At 34.0% G+C, this 23,283-nt stretch overlaps 1 protein-coding gene across 1 annotated transcript; it reads right to left on the reverse strand.

Annotated features, from left to right (window-relative positions):
* Positions 1 to 985: 985 nt before the first annotated feature.
* On the reverse strand, positions 986 to 22,910 carry LOC110998182 (mitogen-activated protein kinase kinase kinase 7). Its single transcript, XM_022266683.2, has 10 exons — positions 22,674 to 22,910; positions 22,301 to 22,600; positions 22,011 to 22,190; positions 21,472 to 21,607; positions 20,944 to 21,044; positions 19,803 to 20,525; positions 18,337 to 18,427; positions 4,075 to 4,253; positions 3,586 to 3,696; positions 986 to 3,042 (listed from the first exon to the last, which is right to left on the reverse strand). Exons 1-10 carry the CDS (start codon positions 22,755 to 22,757, stop codon positions 2,947 to 2,949), a joined length of 2,001 nt encoding a protein of 666 aa, XP_022122375.2. The 5' UTR covers positions 22,758 to 22,910; the 3' UTR covers positions 986 to 2,946.
* Positions 22,911 to 23,283: the final 373 nt, after the last annotated feature.

Raw genomic sequence — 23,283 nt, forward strand, 5'->3', positions numbered from 1 at the left:
ACGTAACAGCATTTCCTGACGTTAAAAAAAAAGCTTGCTTGCATGGTTCATCGTCCATGTCTATCCATCATTTGGTTGGTTTATGGTTAAACATCGCAACATAGTCCGGAGATCGAATCCAATGAAATGTTCAGTACTCGGTACGAACAGTACAAACTTGTCTCTACTATTATCCTATATAAATCGGAGGTTTTTACTATAATTCTTAACCTTTATACTAGCCAAATTTTTCATACGAGACTAAAAAGCGGTGTGTTGGCTGGGCAGATTTTTAAGCTTGTACTGTTAACAAAAGCTCTACCAAAACGAAAACACAAGTTGTCTAAATTATATAATAATATAGTTTTTCACCAGAATAATCTTGCTGTATTCTCGCAAAGTAGTGGTTCATTACCCAACATTTTTTTAGCAATTTATCCAGAACGTCAATTATTACAACATACGGTCTATTAAACAGGTAGTTGTTCTCTCACTTGTAACAAAAATAATGTTAGGATGAACTCAGAGGAAAAGGGATATAACAAAATTCAAATTCGACATCTTGCATGTTACGAAGTAAAAGTACTTTTTTTTGAAGTGATGGAGAGTTGTGGAGTCAGATATCAAAGTGGATGTTACAACAGACTGATAAATCGGCAGAATAGCACCACGTATACCCTTTACTAACTTTACGATACTTTTGTACTCCGCGTTAGTTTGATGGATAGCCTTCTTAATCCAAATATTAATAATAGTGTGCCAATAATCAATCGACAGATTGTAATTGATCTGTCAATACAAGTTATCCATGTTAGGTCGGATCGATATATGTGGATAGACATTTGTATGAAAATGACAGTTCAACTGTGCCAAAATAAATACATACATATATGTATACATATTTTTCGTGATTTAAAAAATAATTGGGTTTTAATAGACTCTTTACAATAGACGAATTTTTGCCTCATAAGGTTGAAAAACTGACTGCATTGAGTGAAAGAAAACATAAAATTCCATATACTTTATTAAACTTAACATTAACAATACTTATGTAATCTATATCTAAATTAAATCTAATAAAATCATATGCACACCGAATACATCATTTAAATATTAATAATAATGTAGAGGGGTTTGTAAACAGGCTAAGTTGCTCAGTAAAGTCGAAAATCACTCGTTTACAAGGCCTTCTACATGTATTGTGAACCATAGCTAAAAGAGCCCTAAAACGTGCTCTCTTGAACGCTTTTGTGATTAGTAAAAACATAGTTTTTATTCAAAATCTACTGCGATAATTTTTGCACACAAGGTCAGCATAGCTCTTCCGTTCTGCACCCTTGATTTGAGAACTGGCCGTAAATGTAAAATTAGAAGCATTTCATGTATATTTCTTTCTTTAACGTTCATAAGTGTACATTGTGTTACCTATATGAATAAATGATTTTTGACTAACATAAAATAGTAATAAACACGTACCTTATTCATAAAAAAACTAAATCAATAAGTTAAATTAAGCTGACAATGAACTAAATCAGAAACAAGATTTAGTTACGTACGTCCCGTACGTCAAAATGTATTAGGATTTATAATACAGGAATCATACTTCACTCTAAGTTTCAACGCTTAATATGTGTGCAAACTTTATCCTTTGTGTGCAAAAATTTTCAAATCAAATAAAAAACAAACGGAGTCAACGAAAACGACGGAATTAATCAATTCCAAATGTAAAGCGATTAAAAAAGGAACCATACATTAAAATCAGTATAGGCATAGCTATTAAAATCGAATTCTCTATCTCTTTCTCCTCTTATGAATTGAAATGAGATCGCATAATCAACGCATTTCGATATTCTAAACCTCTTTTAAAATATTATGTATCTGTTGTTTTCTATTCCACAGATTACCACTAAAATATGAACCAATTTTTGGCGGAGCACATAATCCCAGTACTAATTAAAACTTTACGAGCCAAGGTTGTGCATTTCACTCAATGAGGCCTTTTTTAGTTTTAGAAGTAAATTAATAGTCAGAATTACGCCCCGAGAGTATAGCTAGAAGCAGGCACTATCCTTCACATTATAATCATTAAAATCATCATCAAACAATTTTTTTATTTACAAAAACATCAAATCTTATAAAGATTATTTAGATAATAGTATAGATAAATAAAATATCGAATTATACACGAAGGACGTGCAACTATTTCTGAGAAAATTTGTCAATGACGTCACTCGCGATTTAGAAAATCCTATCCTCTACTATTTCGAATAAATTAAATCAATCATGTTATGTAAACCTTGTTTAAACTTATCAATTAAAAGCATTGTTTGTGAACGCCGTCCGCACCTATACTTATTATATTTATACTATTTTTGTTAAACTTATTTCTTTTCTTTTTTTCTTTTGTGGCCGTGTTGGTGCTCTACAGCTTTAAATCGTTAATTATGAAAATTCTGTTTAGCTATGCCTATAATATAATGAAAAACTCGTTCGGCGACTTGAGATCAATGTAGTAACGATGTACTCTAAGTCTTTCGCAGTCACCGCGATCACACGCATCGAGACTAGATAACCTCTAAGTACTAAAGTCCAGTTTGACTAGATTTAGTATTTAATACGAAACGCGTAAACCTTCAGTACTAAATACGCGTTTAAAGTTTAATTACATATACTCTCGTAAACCAAAATTAGCATTATGTAAAAGAAAGTAAAATTAAAAAAAACGCACCACAGTACCATTTTGTAAAGTTTTAACACATAAAAAGTACTAAAACTTTTCCATCTATTGTAATGTGAGAAAACCTTGAAAAAAATAATTCAACGGTAACTATAACTTACAAAATGGCGTCTCTATAAATCTCAAACGTTTTCCGAAAGTATTCCATGCCAAAAATCAAAATGACAATTGACCTAATTGGACAAATGCGTGTGGTCCGCGGCGTCACGTGACGTCAGGGTCGTGTGACGTCACTGGTGCGGCGCATCCTCTCCCAGAAGCCAGCTTTCATTTTCCGCTCGAGTCACTTGATTTTTCAATGTACAATAAAGTTTAATTAACGAATCCTGAAACAAATATTAAAAAATACAAAGCTTGTTTTGGAAATGGAATGGAAAGAAATGTGTTTTAAAATTTCATGTGGAAACTATAGAATCTAGACTTTTCTAGACACTTAGATATTGTATTGCGTTTGGACAGCTCATAAAAATGTTTCCATTATTCGATGTTTTGTCAAAAAATAGCTCCAATAAATAAGATCCGTTTGTCAGCCAATATGACTTATATTAAAAAAATATTTCGAAAAATCTTACGAGATTTTCAAAAATGAAAACCATAATAAAAATTATAAACATCAAAAGTAAATTAATTTGATACATGAAAGCTTTTAAAAATTTATCAGATAAATACCAGATTGAAGACATATTTCTGAGTTTTTATAATATCTAGTATTTATGAAAATACTAGATATTATAAATATGCAGTTTGTTATCAGCCCTATAAAAAATACCCAAATACATGTTGCTCTTTCGAGTAGGTTAACAATTCGAGGATTAATTTTCTTCTCAAAGACTAACTATATGACTTAATGTAAATTGAGATTACGCTACCTTTTCATTCTCAAGTTGTATGATCTCTCTTTTTTGTCGCAACTCTTCATCATCCATTTTTTCTTCGAGCTCCGATTTGTGTTTGCTCAAGTACGCTAGCTCTGTTTGTATCTGAAATATAAGAAAATATTACGAAACCCATCTCCCATATTTTTGCTTGTAATTATGGGTAATATCACAGCGGCGATACAACCCTTATACATATTGACATCCGTAATCTCACAAAGAATACCTTTAACTTAAGAATAGGTGTTAATTTAACCGGGATTTAAAGGCATGATCAGGGTTGAGATGTCTGTCAGGACAGTAAATGTGGTCATAAGCAGTAAATGTAAAAACCTTGGATCTATGGTATATTTTTACAAATTCATGTAGAAATTTAAATTGTCAACATTAACCGTTATTGGAATGCAAAATACAAAAAATTTGAAGAATGCTTCCAACTTTCATTTATAAAACATACAAAACTAGCAGGTCTAAATAACGTACCTTGAGATACTCCTGCGCCAACTGCTTGTGCTCCTCAAATATCCGCTTGGATTCTTCGTTTGTGAGGTCAGGCGAGATAGGCCTTAAGTGTGGGTCCAGCATCATGTGCATAGAATCAAGATCTGGGTCAGGTTCGGTTGCTGGGGCCGCGCCTTCCGCGCCCGAACTACTGCTGTTACCTGAAAACAAAATCTTATAGTTAACCAATATTTTAATCATTTTTATATACATAATAAGTGTAATCAGCCTACAACATTATTAGTAACAATTTATGTAATATTTGAACTATTTACAAGCATATTTATTATATGTACATGTTAAAAGTAGTTGGATTTTGAAACCGAAATTTTTAGTTTAGTTGCGATTTGATTTTTTTCAAATAAAATTTGAATAAAGTGGCCAAATATAAATTAATAGACAGTTAACATTTGAATTTAAGTTATGTTTAAAGAAATAGAGAAAATCTCTATCAACATTAGTTATTTATACTCTTCCTAATTTAACGTGTATGTATATAATAACAATTTTCGTTGCAACACGAAATTCGATTTACGAAAAAAAATGCCGTATTTCCAATGTCGTCAATAGCAATTAGATAACGTAATAAGAGTTTATAATAGATCCAAAAGAATCGTACGCAGTTCTTTAGCAGGGTTAAAATACGTCAAGAGTTAAATTTACTCCCGGTGCTGATGTCAGACGTTCACCTAGATTTTAAACTTTACCCACGCGTAGATGGCAGCAGTGAAACTAAACAAAGCTCAGTGATAACACCGACACACATAGACCTAAAGGTTGAGAACACTTCAAATCACAGTCAAAAACTCACAAGAAATGCACAAAAATAATCGCGACTATTTAAGACGCACTGACGTAAAATGTGGCCTACAGAGCTTCCGCGTTTAGACGCGTTCGAACAGCGAGACTCACTGTAAAATATCCAACTACAGCTGACTGTATCCCTGATGGTTGTGAGGATGGTGTCGCGAGGGTCGCGGGACCGGAGGGGCGGAGGCAACGGGGGCATGGCGCGTGCGTTCACCGAGACACTACGACCGGCACTGCGCGCGCCAACTGCCAAGGCCCGAGATGTGGGTACAGACCACGCAGCGTACACGGCGCTTTGTTATATCACCATCACCAGGTAGACAGACACAGGTGTGAAGACCAAGGCTATCTTGTGTCGTGATAACCGAAAGCCTTAATATGCTTAAGTATTCAGAGTGGGCAAAATTGTGCTATAATTTTGTTAATGTTTAAAGTTTACAAGTTATTACAACATAAAAAAACTTTTCATTATTTTTTATATATTGAAGTAAAAACTGTTTAAGTGAATTTTCTGCAATATTCGTATATAATTGTCGTGTTAAGAAAAGCACTCAAAAGCAGGCAATACATGCCGCTAGCTCGAAATAAGTGAGAGAGCCGGGAACGGACGATGCAACAACAAACTGCCGCTATTCCCGGTGGGATGACTCAGAGACGTCAGCCCGAGCTAAATGCGGACGCCGTGCGCTGCCGCCCTTCGTCAGATTTTCTGCTTTCCGCTGGCAGGGCGGGATCTCTGCAACAGGTCGACGACCCCGTCCCACGCATGCAGGAGGCATTCGTATTACTACACACCCGCATGGTGGCCACTTGCATGTCTAGTACAAATGTTAAAAAGTGAAAAAAAAAATAAAGACGATGTCCTTACGATCTTACTTCACTTTCATACGGATAGTACTCGCTCATTCAGTAATAATGAACAGTTGATTGTAGTATTGCGGTCGCATTGCACCAGCCAAAGAGCAGTGCGCAAAACACGGTACTTAACGTGTTAACAATTGAGCACCTCCCTTATGACATATACGAGGACAGGAGAAATCTTTAATCATCGCCTTTTAACATGTCTGTGCTAAGCCGTGTGCATAAGTTAAATTGTTTTCTTCTAATCTTATTTGGGCTATGACGGTGTATTACAAAACGCCGAGCACGTGCCCTTAAACGTAGTTGATTCGGTGTGCCAATTTCAATGTTTACGATATATAACTATCATAGTCCTAAGGAGTGCCCAAAATAATCCAAGATATAAAATTTTACGCGTGTCGGAAGTGGATGGCAATATATTTAAAATTTCGTACGACGCTACTCACATCTTTCCATATTTTCAATTTATTTAGAAAATACCTATACATAATTTAACATGATTTGTCGAGACTATTCATGGTATGTTGAGAGTTGTAGGGATATACGCGATCTTGATAAAGTACCAAAATACTGAAAAACATCCATTATTCACCATTATTGTATAATGAATGTGACAAACACGAGTACAAGGAAGACACTTCAGTTAGTGTAATATTCAGCATATGTGGATAATTGCGACAAAGGCGTGATAATTAACGCATACGCATGTCGCTGACAGGCATCTGGCATACTGGGAGAGCTGTTGACTGATAGTCTCCGGGCATTCGTTAGATCATGACTAATACACGACACATTTTACGACTGCGAACATCGATGAACCATAAAACTTTAACTAGGGAAGTTTACGCGTATGTATTTCAATTTCTCAGACTAGTAACCGAGAGGACTGGACCAAATTGGACTTCCTTTAGCATGAGTAATAAAACTACAACGCAATATAATTTTTATGGCCTCGGTGATTAATTTATATATATTGTTATCTTTTGTTTCTGAAACATAGGGATAAAGAAATTATTCGATACAAAAGCTTGAAATTTACTCGGTCACGATACGAATCATGGTAATTCTTACCGAAGAAATGTTTCTGAACTTAGCTTGATGTCATTTTATTGTCCAGCCAATATGATGGATATAAGGCTAATGTCACGAGTCTCTTGATGGATCAGCTCAGGTGTCACGCTAAGCATTAGATACAATGAAAAATTACAATGGATGAAATTAGTTTTGGCAAGCTACATTGTTAACTAAACGCTTATATATTATGATAACATGATGTTACACACAGCTATTTTTGGTTGGGCACCGTAAAGTGCAGAGGGTAAGTTTCAGGATTTACGTGACACAAACAGCTTAATGATGTTAATACGAAACTAATAAAATCCTTCAACTGGCTGCCATAAATATGTTTCCTCAAGATCGGATCTCTGGCTTTGATCGGAGACATTAATACGTCCCGACGGCTAACAGACAAATCGAATATAGAGTATTTCATTGAGATATTTATAAATGGTGACACATTTAGTTTTAATTAAAACCACCCAGATAAAAGAATCCGCAGGCATTTTAAGAGGACATCTGTAATTAGGTAGGAAAGATTGAAATGCTGACACTTACTTTAATGTCGTGTGCCAAAAAGCTGAATGTACAAAATTGTTATGTTAGATTAACGTTGGGCAGATGACAGGCACGTAGTAGATTTAAAAAAAGTCTGATTCATCCGCACTTTCATTCGATACGGAAATATCTGTACGAATTTAGGTGTCCTTGTACTGTTTTAAAACAAAAATATAAAGGACAATAATACACAGCTCAAATTAGTGATGAAACATTGGAAATAATTTATTGGCACGTACACCTTAATAATTTTTAACGGGCAGCAATTTTGTTTAAAATACGACATTATTTGGTTTTGCTTATGTGAATCAACGCATTCATCGCTGCAACAAAAACTTATGCAAATAAAAAGTACAACACAACAATTCTTGTTTTTACAGTAGGTTTAATTTCATTCATGATTGTTTGCAAAACAATACTTAATAGACAACCACGAACATCACATATGTGAGTACTAATATTATTGATTTTATTTAATATACAAAGTGAAAGTACTATGTTTAGAAGACCTTTGAGAATTTTAAAAATTGTTAGATAAAAGAACTTAAACTTTTACGCAGAATAACAACCAAACAGTATCAGTCACAACAGTCAACTTTATATTATATAAAATTAACTGTTGTCTTGTGTGATAATATAAAATGTTATGTATATACTTATATGATTAAGGCTTTGGCATAATTATGAAATAGAACTTTTATTTAGTTTTGGGGGCCCATGTAACAACCTGTTGTTATTATTATGGCATAATAATAATTAATGACATGCATGCCTAATGCCTTTATTTATAATATAATTTACTTATATCAATTTACCACATTCTTTGCAAAAAACGATTAATTATTATGAGTATTATCGCAAGTTATCTTCTTAATGTCACAAAGTTTAATACGTCTTAATATATGGGACACATCAAGATCTATTTCCATCAAAATGAAAAACTATATATCTCTCCAACTGAACTATGCATATCCATTAATCTTTTGACGGTTTTCAGAGAGCACATTGAAATATAGATATTTAAAGCGGATTAATGTGCGTTGTCGGTGAAATGGTTAGCTATTTAGCGCCTATTGTAAAGAGGGCAGTTTACAATTCCGTGCCAACTCCTACACCAAAATCTAGGGCGATCATCGTTAACGTTCTATATACGTGATCGGTTCCAGATTACATCAAAGACAGTAACCAGGAGCTTGTTATAGGACTAGGGACTTCGTAAATTCGCATAGCGACGAAAATGTTTACAAGACTTGCTAGTAGTAAAGAATGACTAGTGACTGATCTATATGTATCATTAAATTAAAACAAATGAACGCTCTTAAGATTTTGTTTTTTACTTGTAATGCTAATTAGTTTATAAAAGTACTTGAAAGAAATTACTAAGGGAATCAATTTTTCGTTCGTACATTTCAATAGATCCACTATACTGGATTTTTGCCACAAATACCAATAGGCTGGAAAATTCTTTGTACTGCAAATGTGATTATTGATCAAGATTATATACAATAATTGACTAGTGGAGTGTTACAATTTTTTTTGTGTAATAGCAACAGGAAGCAATACAAAAGCGATTGGCAAAGGAATCGTTGTAAAATAGTATTGTGAGTCATGCATATGTTTGAACGAGTGCTACCAAATAAGCTACACTGAATAACTATTGAAAAGTAAAGATTCAAAACCTAAATATCTATGTATTATATTATATGGCATGGAAAACACTCTTATGGAGCTGTGGTTTAACAGAATTGTGACATTTTAGAATATTAACAACGATTTTAGCTTACAATGTTTACATGAGGCCATTTAGTAAAACCTAGTATAAAAGATACAAGAAATTTACCCTAGATTTAGGTTGTACCTCTAGAATTTAATACAGTCAAAACCGTTTACGACAACATCGTTAAGAACAACGCACCGGTTATATTGAACTAAATCAAAGGTTCCGGCTTAATTCTATTGTATTGATTATTTATATATGCCTATGAGTTTTACGACCAAATATGAGTAGTTTAGGCAGCCCTTCGATGCCGTTATAATATATTATTGTGACTGATAATTCATAATAATGTGGAAACATTAAACGATGATTATTCTATTTCTATATGGATAAAAAAAAATGCTAAATCATTTGATTATAATTAAGGATAAACCGTAGTTGGACAAATATATAGGCACAATAATTGCATCTACCCTAGTGAGAGAGTGTCACCAGCTATTATAATTTTAAATAGTCCTTAAAATTGTTATTTAAAATTACGAGGACTTTACCATTACTTATCCCCTTTTCATCATGAATTACTACACCATTCAATCATCATTCATCAAATACAATATTTTATACAATGCTGTGAACAAGTATTCTCAGTATTAATATTTTTTAAATACGAGCCAAAATAATCTTGACTCATGTGATTTCTAAATGTAATTTAAATCGACTTTTCATTGTCTGCGTCCAAACAATCATTAATTTAGCATTTTGTTGGCTGACATCAAAATTTCTTGAATGAACGTTGCTATGGAGTATTCATTTTATTTAAAGCTTCAAAGTTTATAAATTTAGAAAGATTTTTTTAATAATTGTTACAATAACTTAGCCATTACCGTCAGACGACGTTGGGTATTTTTCTTTTAAATAATGTCTACTATATAATTAGAAAACAAAATAAGAATTATTTCTAAGGGCCATCAAGTTAAGAGAAGCGTAACGACTTTTACGTTAACAAGATGATGATCGGCGGCCAGCGGTGTGACGCAGGCGCAGGCCCCGACCTACTTACGCTGTCAAAAAAAAACAGATGCTACTAGATTATATCGAGAGGGTTTGTTCCCGATGCCTAGTACGGGTTTACATGAATTAAATCGAACTTCACTTTCATGTTTTTAATGGTACATAAGGCAAACGAGCAGGGTTTGAGCAGGCACTTCTATACTTACCTGTAACATTCAAACCAGTGTTTTGCAATAAAATATTCATATAGGCAAATTTACTACGATTAGTTTAAAATTATTGTAATATTACATTGCTGCTTTGAACGATACAATTCGGCACTGGACAGGACTGGGAGCGCTAGGAGATTTTTTTTAAGGCTTTTTATACACTTATTGGAGCTAGTGGAGTGAGGAAGTGCTTTGAACGAGTGTATTACGACATTGTCAATCATAAATAGACCTTTAATGTTGCCTAAATTTTCGCACACGTTTACCGAATGTCAACACGCACTGGGTACCTGAATAGAAATAACAGATGTCATATATTTTGATTATATCTAGAGCGTCTTAGTCATAACGCACGATGCCAACGTTTGCGCACAACATCGATGCTATAAAGGCAATTGTATTCTCTGAATCACCGTTAAGCGCCGTCTGCAAAATGTCTCACTACTCCACATTTATTAGGCCGAAATATTTTTCACGAGAGCGATAAAATTCAAAGGGTATAAACGTTATTTTCAGTGTCAACAAACATCATAATTCATTTGTAATCAACAAAGGGCCGTAAACTGTAAACAATCATAATGTATTTAACATCAAAGTGCAAACAGATGGTCGGGCATAAATTTTCTAGGCACTTAGAATGACAATGGACATAGAGCCTATTTGCAACTAAAAGCTCACTCACAAAATAATTAGCCATTATTCACGGTCTTAACGAAAAGTTCTATCGTCGCTGCACGGACGTTTGCCGAAAGATTTGGCATTGCCATCAGCCAATGATCCCAGTGTTTGATAATTTATACATTTAATGACGCGTGCTTTTTATTTTGGTTATGATTTGATAGATGCGGGCAAGTGAAGTGATTTGTCATAATACTATTATTTACTATATTAATTTAACAAATTACATTGCTTCAGGGATTTTATAATTGTTTAGTGATTAATTTTCCGTAGTTCATGAAGGTTGTGCAAAGCAAATAGATTAGAGGTTTTAGGTTTTTTACAATATAAAGCCATGAAAATATTTCTAATTAATCTATGAGTTTTCTTATTGAAAAATGAACCAGTTTCTTTTAAATTAAGCAACACAATTAATCAAGAAGATAGTAATAAGTTTTTTTAGTAAAAACGGTGTAAGTGTCATTTAGTTTTACTGATAAAGTCCTAAACCTTATTTCTTTCATTGCAAAATTTTACTATGAATCAACAACTTAGCAACTTACATTGTAACTGAAGTATTAATAAATCTGATATCATTCAATACAAGTAAAATCAATCAGCATATCCAATACAAAATTACTCACTCATGAAAACGTCAACAAACACTTCCAACTTATTAGAAATCTCTTTCACAGTTATCGAAACTTGTACGGAACAATCCGTTTGCGGCATCTCACTGGTATATGTACGTGCACGGTTGCGTGCGTATACGTTGGGACGTATGACAAAGTTGCATCAGTGCAGCGATGCGCCGGCATTCAACGGCGGCGCGAGACTGTGCGTCGTCCCAACCCATGCCTTCCCGATAACCTTAAATTAGATTAATTGTAGCGAGCTGATTCATGCGTGTCTCTGTTGACATCCGACAAATGTGTAGGCTCAATATAACGGTCGTAGATTAAGATTCGCACTTTGCAAATTACAATTGTTTAAAATTAAAGCTAATAGTCACGACACAGGTGTGTCAATGTTGTAGTTCCATCAATGACTAAACAAAACAATTAGCTTCTTCATTCCTCCTTCATACAGTGCTGCCAAAATTTTAGTTTAGAGGATTTTCTTTTACTTTTACAAAAAGTACCAAAAATAATGTAAAGATTTTATTACGAATTCAGAGTGATCACCAAAAACATATAAAAAAATCAAAGAAGTCTGAATGGCATTTCAAGCTATTCATTAAACGGTTGTAATAAATTCGTAAAATAGTTTTCAAGAAGCGATAGAGCTAGCCGGCTCTCAGGCGGACGTTACTGTATAAAAATCAACACTTTTGTTTATTTGAGTAGCGCATAACGGGCAAGAAGCCCGCCGCGGCGGCACCCATGAAAATATTACGACTTATTTACTTTACCGCGATATTGCTCTTACCGCATTGACGTGGGCGCTGACTCAGCAGGGCACGCGCCATAAGATCGCTACTTACAAAATAGTCTGTCTAGTATTTTCATAAGTCAGAGACTCCAATAGATTTATTTATTTATTTATTAATCCTTTATTGCCTTATACAAAAACACACATAACAAAAAAATAAAAAATAAAAAAAACAGTAACAAAAGATATAAGGCAAAGGGCGGCCTTATCGCTTACAAGCGATTTCTTCCAGGCAACCCTAATGAGAAACACAACGTTAAAGAAAAACCATCAGAGGGTAGAGTACAAAAAAAATCAATTAACAAAAGCAACAAAAAAACAAAAAAACTAAAAACTTAAACTTAGAACATGCGTTACTATAACTAATTGAATATAATAAAACAAAATCAAAGAAAAAATAGCAATAATAATAAATAAAAATAATTATAGACAAAAATTTAAAAGCAAATAAAAAGGTTAACCTATAAAAATAAATATATATAAGCAGAACTAATTACGAGGAAGAAAGAAAATGATCAAAAAGAAGCTTTTTAAATACATTTAAAGATTGCGCTCGTCTAATATCGATTGGTAGGGAATTCCATAGCAGGATACTCTGCACAGTAAAGGAGGAGTGATAGAATTCAGTTTTATGCGTAGGAGTTTCAAGAATTAGGTTGTCTAAGGAACGTAAGTCAAAACTGCCGCCGGAGAGGAAAATAAAATTTTGCTTTAAGTAACTAGGGGTTTTGGGATTAAAAAGAATATTAAAGAGAAGTTGTAAAATGCGCATCTTACGCCGCAATCGAATGGGTAGCCAATTGAGCTTTCTTCGGAACTCCGAAATATGGTCAAATTTACGGAGTCCAAAAATGAATCTGATGCAAACATTTTGTAAGCGCTCTAACTTATCAAGCTGCAACTCAGTTAAATCAGGATAACATACATCAGCATAATCAAGAATAGAAAGTAAAAGAGAGTGAGCAAGAGAAATTTTAGTTGAGATAGGCAAAAAATTGCGTAACCTATTAAGTGCGTGGGAAGAAGAAAAAATCCTCCTGCTCAGTTCATTTATTTGGGGCTGCCAAGACAGGGTTTTATCCAAAGTAATGCCCAAATTCCTAACAGTGGAGCAAAACGGAACAACCGTACTATCTATAGTAATCTGGGGTAAAGTTGACCAATTTATTCTCATTATATACGATGCACTTCCGATGATAATAGACTGGCTCTTATAAGGGTTTATCTGAAGACCATACGATTTACTCCATTTCACAACTTTGTCTAAATCAAAGTTTGCCGTCAGAATAGCAGCCGGCAATTCATCAAAAGTAGACTGGTTGTAAATTTGAAGATCATCAGCATAAAGATGAGAGTTGGAAGAAAGTTGATTAGTAATAGAATTTATAAAGAGCGAAAAGAGAAGAGGAGAGAGGATACCACCCTGCGGTACGCCAGCAGAAACATGAGACCAAGAGGAAAAGCTTTCAGTTAATTTAATTCGTTGCTGACGTTCCGATAGATAGCTTTTAAACCAATTAATCACAGAAGGGGACATATTAATAGAACGCAGCAAAGCAAGAAGAACATCAATGTCTACCGAATTAAAGGCATTACTAAAGTCAAGCAAGGTAAGTATTGTGAGTTTTTTATTATCCATGCCACGTCTTATGTCATCTGTAATCTTAGTGAGAGCAGTAGCTGTACTGTGCCCAGGACGAAAACCGGATTGAACTGAATTAAGAAGGGAGTGTTCGTTGAGAAAGATAACTAATTGCTGATGAAGAATACGTTCAAGAACCTTAGAAAGGAAAGGAAGGATGGAAATAGGTCGAAAATCAGAATAGGTAACTGGGTTAGCGATTTTAGGAATAGGAATAACATGGGCAAATTTCCAGATATTAGGAAAGACACCAGAGAAAACGGAAGTGTTGAAAATGTGAGCTAGAACCGGGGTTAAAATGTCAACAATAGATTTCAAGTTTTTGCGATTCCATAGTGATCAAAACGTGCAGGTTATCGTTGATACTTAACAAGATATTCTGCCAGGCTTTTTTTTATGGAACAGGGGACAAACGGGCACGAGAGGCTCACCTGATGTTAAGTGACACCACCGCCCATGGACACTCTCAATGCCAGAAGGCTCGCGAGTACGTTGCTCTTTTCTTGAAGGACCCTAAGTCGAATTGGTTCGGAAATACTTCAGTCGGCAGCTGGTTCCACAAAGTGGTGGTGCGCGGCAAAAACTGCCTAGAAAAACGCGCAGTTGTGGAACGGTGGACGTCGAGGTGATACGGGTGGAATTTCGTATTCTGCCTCGACGTTCGATGATGAAACTCAGCTGCAGGTATTAATCCGAACAACTCCTCTGAACACTCTCCATGGTAAATGCGGTAGAAGATGCAGAGAGACCCCACACTCTACGCAACGCCAATGGATCAAGCCGCTCGGAGAGTTGAGAGAGAGTAGAGAGTTTGAAATTTAGATTCAAGGTACCTACAAGTTTTTGAAGAGAAACTATTTTTTTTTAATTTCAATACTTGGTTTAATGATCTTTGTTTCGTGTCACAAATTTTGAATGATTGGACTATGACAAGTGAATACTCACCGTCAAAATTGTCTAAAATACAGACAAAATTTTCTTGACTAACCGGAAGCAAAAAATAAACAGTCTAGCTATTTGCGCGGACGCCTGTCAATATTAACTAGACAGGAAATGCTTTCATCACGCAAATCATGGAATTTCGAATCGCCTCTTCAAACAAAAATATGGTTTTAGTCACGACAAGGAATATTTTTTTGTTATTTTAAAAAGATCAAGAATAAGACATAGTTAAACATACATACATGCATAGTTCAAGTCGTAAATATTCGTATTATATTCATAATATTTTCCACTTCAATATCATAATCAGTTCCGCATGCATAATTAGAAGTGTGATGTATTGTGAATCATTATATAAATGTTGATTAATCGAACCGAGACTTCCTGGAGGTGGACATAATACTAGCGGGAATAAAACGGTACCAACAACCCCGTTCAAGATCTAACAATACTTTAGATCGGTCGTTGGTCCCTCGCGGTTCCTAGAAGGTAAGCGGACACAGTCTAAAATAGTAACGGCCTCTTCCGAGAACGGTGACTCATATCGGGACCGTCCTATAACGCATCTGGACTGAACTATGTCGCTGCTAGAACTATAATTTAGATGCGTGATATTCACTTACGATTAATTTTTGGGTTTGGCCCAATCACCTAACTCAATCCATTTTTGAACATATCACATAAACATCTTAATCCAAATATTGATAAAAGTGTGCCAATAACCAATCGACGGAATGTAATAGCCATCTGTCGATACAAGCTATTTATGGTAGGGCCGATCGGTGTATATGGATAGACCTTTTATGAAAATGACAGTTTAACTGTGCCAATATCCTATAATATTTTTAAAATGATTAAAAAGCTATTTGATACGTTTTAAACATAGACAAGTACATTTTAATATTATTTGTACGGTTTTATTTACTTTATTTGGTTTCAATTGATAATGAAATATGTGTGTAAAGAGCGATTAGATGGCAATCTATCCTTCGCCAAAAATGGATTGTCTCCGTAGGGTGTGGTTATTGGGATGCAGATAGGATCGATCGACTGTCACGGTCTGATCTCAGATTGTGGAATAATTACAGGGTTCAAGCGTTAGGTAATCATTATACTGAAAAAAGAAGCTGTATACCCTACTAGACGTGTTAAAAATGTTATTAAACAGTCAGAATTTATAACTTACAGAATTTAAAACTTTAAGAACCATAAGAAAGTACAAACATGTATTTGGAAACGATGTACATATTGTAATACGAAAATCATAATAGTGAATTGTTGAATTACTTTTTGGTACAAATAAACATTTGTATTTGGTGAAACCTTGAAGTTAAATAGGTTATACGAATTTAGATTTTTAGCACACAATAAAAGGCTCGCCACCGAAGATCAAATAGGTCATTTGGCGATACTGATTATAAATAATACTGTCATGGCAACTTTTATTTCAGCAAAAAAAAATCAGAAACTAACAGTTTGTCAACGGGACATGGAATGGAGTATGTTGAACATACGGTGTGACAGACGGACAACCACAAAAATAAGTAATATGTTATATGTATATAATAGTAACTATGTGATGTATTAACATAAATTAAAAAACAATGTACTTAGACTGAACATATGAGGTCGCAAAAAGAAAAATAGAGGAAAGACGTCATGGAATGGTATGCAAGAGATGAGAGAAGGAACAGCGATGGAAAGATGATCTGCCGGAAGGGTGGAGAAGATCAGCTTGTAAAAGAGACGAGTGGAAACAACGAGGTGGGGCCTAGGTCGTAAGACATCGTGACCAAACTGACCAAGCTGCTATAAAAATAAATAAATATAGTTACAATGTATGTGTTAGGTTAGTGCATAAAGGCCTATAGTATATTATATAAAAAAATATGTATTTTGATGGCGACAAATACCTACTAAGTTTTTATTGTAATTCATAAAATAGTTTTCAATTAACAAGGTTTCTATCACTGCCTTATTAGGAAAATTCCTAACATTATATCATTAATGCTGTTAAATATGTGAAAATATATTAACACAATTCTTATCGACTGTACTGTAATGAGTAACTTCCAAACAATTTGCAAACGTATCATGTCAAATGGCAACGTTGTTTGTGCCGCGCTTCTAAGAAGCGGGCTAAGAGGTCTTTTAGTAATAAAACTACATTTAGGCCGCGGCTTCTGAGAAAGCAGTTTTATTTACGTTATGCTACTAGCCACCTAGATATTACAGATACAAAATCAAACATTACGTAAAAATCTATTCAAGATAGAGAAGACACGACTTACATTCACATCACAATAATATCCAAAGTAACGAACGTAATCATGTATTATACTTAATTTCTAACTTATAGAATGTTCCATCCGATAATTTTATATTTTTACCCGTTTCCCTGTTTCGACCCTGGGCCACAATGCACAAACCGTGCAGGCCAGAAAAAATCTATAGAATGTTTTTTAAGCCTTTTAATGCTGTCTTTTACAGGACGCTTTTAAATAGGTAAATATATCAATCCAAGATAACCAAACCTAACCATAGCAGATTAAAGATATAATTATAATGACTAAAGATTGCCTTTAAAAATTGAAACAAAAAATATTTAGAAAACAGAATAGAAGTGATTCAGACAAGTCCTGTTCCAGGATTATTTCGATGCCATTGCTCATACAGTATTCATCGCTTACAAATGTTTACTGCGCATGAACTTGAATCATCTAAGAGGTTTCATAGTTTACAGATGTTTCTCTATCAAATAGTTTCAAGGTTCCTGAATATTTATATTGAAATTAATGTAGGCATTAAGTAATTTTATTTAAAGCGTCATGTTTAAGAACAGTTTTTTTTTAATTTTACAAATTTAATATTTTCGAAGTTTATATGTATACACTTCTACATTTTTTCTGTGTGACTTTTTTGTATGTGCAAAAGAGTAAAATATGTTGATAAATTTTGACTCAATTTAAAACATTCATCATCTCCTATTGTCTTCAACATAGGGATAGTGATTCATTATTTAAGTAAGATAAGTGTTAATTTAGTTTTCAACATATTGCTTATGTAGCAACAATAAAGGCAAAGTAGGAATAAAATTTCTATAAGGTGTATGCGAATCAATTCATTGCAATACTTGTCTTCAAACAGCATTCCAATAATGCAATACAATGCGCAATGAGATATCCATTTGACGTTTTAAATGTAATGAATAAAAGTAATTGTAATGAATCTAAAATTCTGATTTCAAATATACATTCACCTGATTTATTATACTCCCAAAATATTTAGAAATAATAAACATACATCAATATAAAATAACAGCTGTAAAAATTAATTATTATTAAACTTACCAATCGGCATAAACTTGTCAAGTCCGCCAGTGTGTCTCACTTCAACGTAGCCGTCAATATCTTGAAGTCCTTCCCGCAATTCCCAGGAGTTCTAAAATGTTATTTACTATTATTATTATAGTGTAAAAATAATGCTGAATAAAGTTTTTTTGGGCGTTTAAATGGTGTAAACAAACAATGTTAGGAAGAGGTCTGACGTCATAAAAATTGCCTTTAGTATGATTTAGTAAAGTTACTTGTAATAATCATATTTTCTTTTTCCTCTTTGCAAATTGTTTTTTATTGTTATTTTATTATAAAATAAGCTTCGGACTCTTTTACTTAATTTTTATTTTATTGTCTCTTTAATTTGGATAGCTTGCTTGGTAGCAGTTTATAATAATTATTTTTTATTCCATTGCACAAGGCAATAAAGTGTTAATAATAAAATTAAATGAATAATCACATACTGGTCTACCAGTGTAAGTGGGAATATATTTCTAAAAATTAAGTTCAAAGACATTTTTTTCTGTTGGCTGTAAGACATTGAGTTTTGGGTTTGATAAGTTTAGAAAAGTTCTGATAAATGCACAGGTCTAGAATATTTTGTTACTGACAATGAATTTTGTATATGTTTACAATTGTAATTGGCATTACACACATACAGATTTCATCAGAGTGTCCTATTTGAACCTCGCAAGTAATCGTGCGAGCACATGAAATGCATAATAACGATCGTACGATGCGATTGATCGTGCGATCATGTAATCAAAGCAACAGATCTCTTTTAAATGTCCTATTTTCTCTTGTATTCCATTGCAGATGTAGTCAAATGTTTCTTTTGACATGGACAAATAATCGTAAAAGACTTCTTTATTATATCGTACATCAAAATAAAGGTTGAAAAATTCACCGCGCAGATTCCTGGATCTATAAAGTATTTTATGTTGTCTACGTTTCCTTTTTTCAATATCATTTGCAATTTTTAAAGCAATATTGCCATCGAACGACGGCATCACACGATGGACATCGCGCGATCTATTAGAGACACCTGTTAGGTCATCGCACGACCACTTTGATCGTGTGAAAAACGCATCGTACGATCGCTGCCAATTAGGACGCCGCATAAGACTGTTAATGAACACAACCTTAGTTTAAGCTATTCATAAGTATTTAGAAAATTAATTCTACATAACTATTGAATAAGCTAGATTGTAACTCATGTAAAGATGCACGCTTGTAAACTTTATTGTAGGCATTTGGACTATATGGCTAAGCAAAATAGTACAAATGCCTACACAATGAGGTTTAGACCTCAGAAAAAAATATACCTCATGACCTAATATGGCCCAGTTTTAACAACGTTAATAAGTCTAATTTCAGGCATTTTCATGAGAGGGTTGGCTTTATCAAGCGATAATACTTACTAAATATCACTCAAATTTACCAACTAATTAAAATTAACAAGCCAATAATAAAAAACTTACAGGATCAACATCAATTTGCAATGGTGTCTGATATCTTGTATCACCCACATTCCCATTGTATTCCCTTATCGGAGTCATAGGACTATTTGCCGCACTCAATTTATCACAGTAATTCTGGTTATAATCCTCTTTACGAGACGAATTTGTGCTAATAGCTGAGGGTGTCCTCGCTGGAGACTTATCATTCTCCCTATTCCAATACTGCTCAATGTCAATATGCCTCGGATTCATATTCCCAATATTATAATTAACGATGGGCGATGGCCCCCGAGGAGTAGAGGATTCACTAAAAATATTGGGACTCCGAAACACTCTTAATGTGTCCTGAGGAGTACTTCCTTCACTAGGCATACACCTCTCGGATCCGGGGGAGTTCAATTTTGCCAGTCGACCTGGTTCTAACAACTCTGGCTTTTTTGGTTTCAAATCAGACACTGTAGGCTTTGGTTCCATTAACACCTGTAATCTATTCACTTGGCTCTCTACAAAGCTTCTAGGCCGAGGGGAGAGTTTCCCTGTATTCCTTATTGAATTTGATTCATTTGAAAATATGGGATTGTGGGCTTGTGTCATATTCTCAGTGTCTGTGTCATAGCTCTCCCGACTGTCGTAGATCATGTAGTCGTCAGAGTATTCTTCCTCGTCTGCTTCCAGGTCATCATAGTTGATTGGAGTATCGGCGCCGGGAAAAAATTCGCATAGTGCTTTCATAATCTCTACAACCTAAAAAAAACAAAAAATTCAATTAATCATTAATTCAATTTAAATGAAGAAGTAGGTCTATGAGCAGTATTCTGGAAATTATTATTTCTCGAATATGCACTCAGCCTTTTGTACATTATGTGAGCCTTTTCTAACTTCTGAGGAAAAGTTTTCAGGAATACTTAAAATTAAAATTATTGGATTTGCGTTCCCTAAATTCCATCATTTCTCATAAAATCTGATAAAAGCCAAGAGGCTGATTGCGGATGGATCAGAAATTAAAGAAAATAAGAAAAAATTAATGAAATACAATAAGAACATTTAGTATCCCACAAAGGGCCCTAGAAAATCACTTTTTTTTACTGAAGGACAGCTTAAATAGCCTTTTACATTTCAATTACTTTCATTAATTCTAGCTAGAAACGTTTGAAACACTTACCTTGGCCATGCTGGGTCTCTCTGAAGGAACTTTATGCCAACACTGAGTCATTAATTGCTCTATGGGTTCCGGACACCCTTCTATTAAATTAGGCCGCTCCCCTGAAATAACATATTAAAAATAAGAAAACTTTTGTGTAGAATTGACACAAATCAACCTACAATTTCTGATTTGTTGTTAAGCTTAGCCCATGACATTAAATAATGCAAAAACAAACACAGTGCAGAGATGTTTCAGGAAATTTAAGTTATGAACCAAACATAAGAATATTTGCCGCACATTTCAGTTGAAAAATGTATATCACATTAATATATCTATTAATATATATATCTTTGGCCATAGTTCAGAATATGATAAGTCATACAGAGAAACAATGTACTTATCATTGTCTGATCTATGACCGCAGATTATGGTCTTATCCTAACATTGCATTATATAATATTACCTGTAAATGTAATATTATTATACCAATTAGGCCACAATGCAGTTTAAACTTCTTGGTATTTTGTTTATATTTAAGACATTTACCTGTATGAACTGCCCACATTATCCTATATGCTGTGCCTCCTTCTTCAAATGGCTTTCTTCTGGATAAAACTTCCCATAAAATAATTCCCCATGAAAACACATCACATTTTTCTGTGTAAGAAGATCCCTCAAATACCTGAAATTGATAGATTTTTCAATATAGAATAGTAGACTATGGCATTATGCATTAAGGCAACACACAGTATTGTCTATTTTTCATAATTACAACAAAATACTTCCTATTATAGGTAGTATGGTCTACACCAGGTATAAAAAAGCCAAAAGCAGACTTAAGCTAAAAGGTAACAAAGGCATCAAAATCCGTAATAAAAAAATATACTTTGAAATTTGGTAAGTAACAAGTAACTATAAAAATCATTATTTTAAGCTACTGCAAATCAGTAAAAAAATAAAACAATTAAATTATTGATGATTATCATTTTCATAGTTAGATCTATTTCTATATAAAAATAATAAATAATGATAAAAACTTTTATATTTAGAAGATATGTAGAAGTACAATTTAGAAAATATTTTACCTCTGGTGCCATCCAAGCAGCACTACCTTGATTATTAGTCATGTATGTGGCTTTATCAGCAGCAGTGCCAAAATCACAAATTTTCAATTTCTTTCCTCCTGCAACTAATAGTAAGTTTGGAGGTTTAAGATCCCTGTGAATTAATGGCTTTGGCTTCATAGCATGTAGATATGCCACACCCTGTAAAATTTTAATTTTAATTAATAAATTGGAAATTGGAAAGTAAGTAAGCTTTACATGTAACTAATATGTATAACAAAATATTGAAACTTTCAGTAAGCAGTAATTACCTCTGAGCACTGTCTTGCCCAACTCATAGCATGAGCCGCAGTATATTTCGGTTTTGGCCGGACATGAAGAACATTGTATAATGAGCCCCCTTCAGCATACTCCATAACAAGACACACGTGAGCACCTTGTGTACATGCTCCATACAACTGCACAATATTAGGATGAGAAACTCGAGACAATTGTCGCACTTCAATTGCGAATTGACGTTTTTCTGCCTCGGAATTAATGTGCTTTACAGCAACAAATGTATTCCTCCAAAGACCCTTCCATACGACACCAAAAGCTCCTTTACCTACCACCTAATTACACAAGAACATCTTTAAATTTTGAACTTTTGAAAACAAAAACAAGTTTGTTAATAAAATAAAATACCTGTAATTCCTGAATCTCATTGTAATCAATTTCCTCAACAAATGTTTGTTGAGTGAAAGAAGAGCCTTGCACATTTGAAGCCATCGGTTCACTTACTATCACATTATCAAAATAAATAGCTGGTGAAGGTAATAGGATTCTCCAAAATATTAATTAAATTTTTAAATATAAGTTATAAAAATAGTGAAAAAATTTATTTGCTCATTATTGTTTAGTAAAGAATAGCAACTGCGACAAGGACGCCATCTTTAATACTATAGATAGTAGAGTAATAATTAACACAAATTACAGATTCTCAATTTGAAGAGAAACAAAAATTTTATAATTACGTCAATGTCATTGAATGTGCTTCTCTATGGCGTAAATTTGATTCTCTCACATAAAGGTTTGCGGTCTAAATATTACTTTCACTCCAGTAAGCTTCCATCCTGCCCTTGAGGCAATTGACCCCCCCGCGACAGTCCAAGCCGAGGTTTGAGTCTCACAGGAGACGCCCTTGCGCGAGTCGCGGGAACCCACCCTTTCCAGCTGAGTTAAGCTCGCCAAAACAGCCCGAGCTGGGCTGTAAAGGCCCTTAAGGCCAACAGCGAGATTCCATACAAAAAAAATA

The sequence above is a fragment of the Pieris rapae genome, chromosome 2, assembly GCF_905147795.1.
Source record: "Pieris rapae chromosome 2, ilPieRapa1.1, whole genome shotgun sequence".
Taxonomy (NCBI): Eukaryota; Metazoa; Arthropoda; class Insecta; order Lepidoptera; family Pieridae; genus Pieris; species Pieris rapae.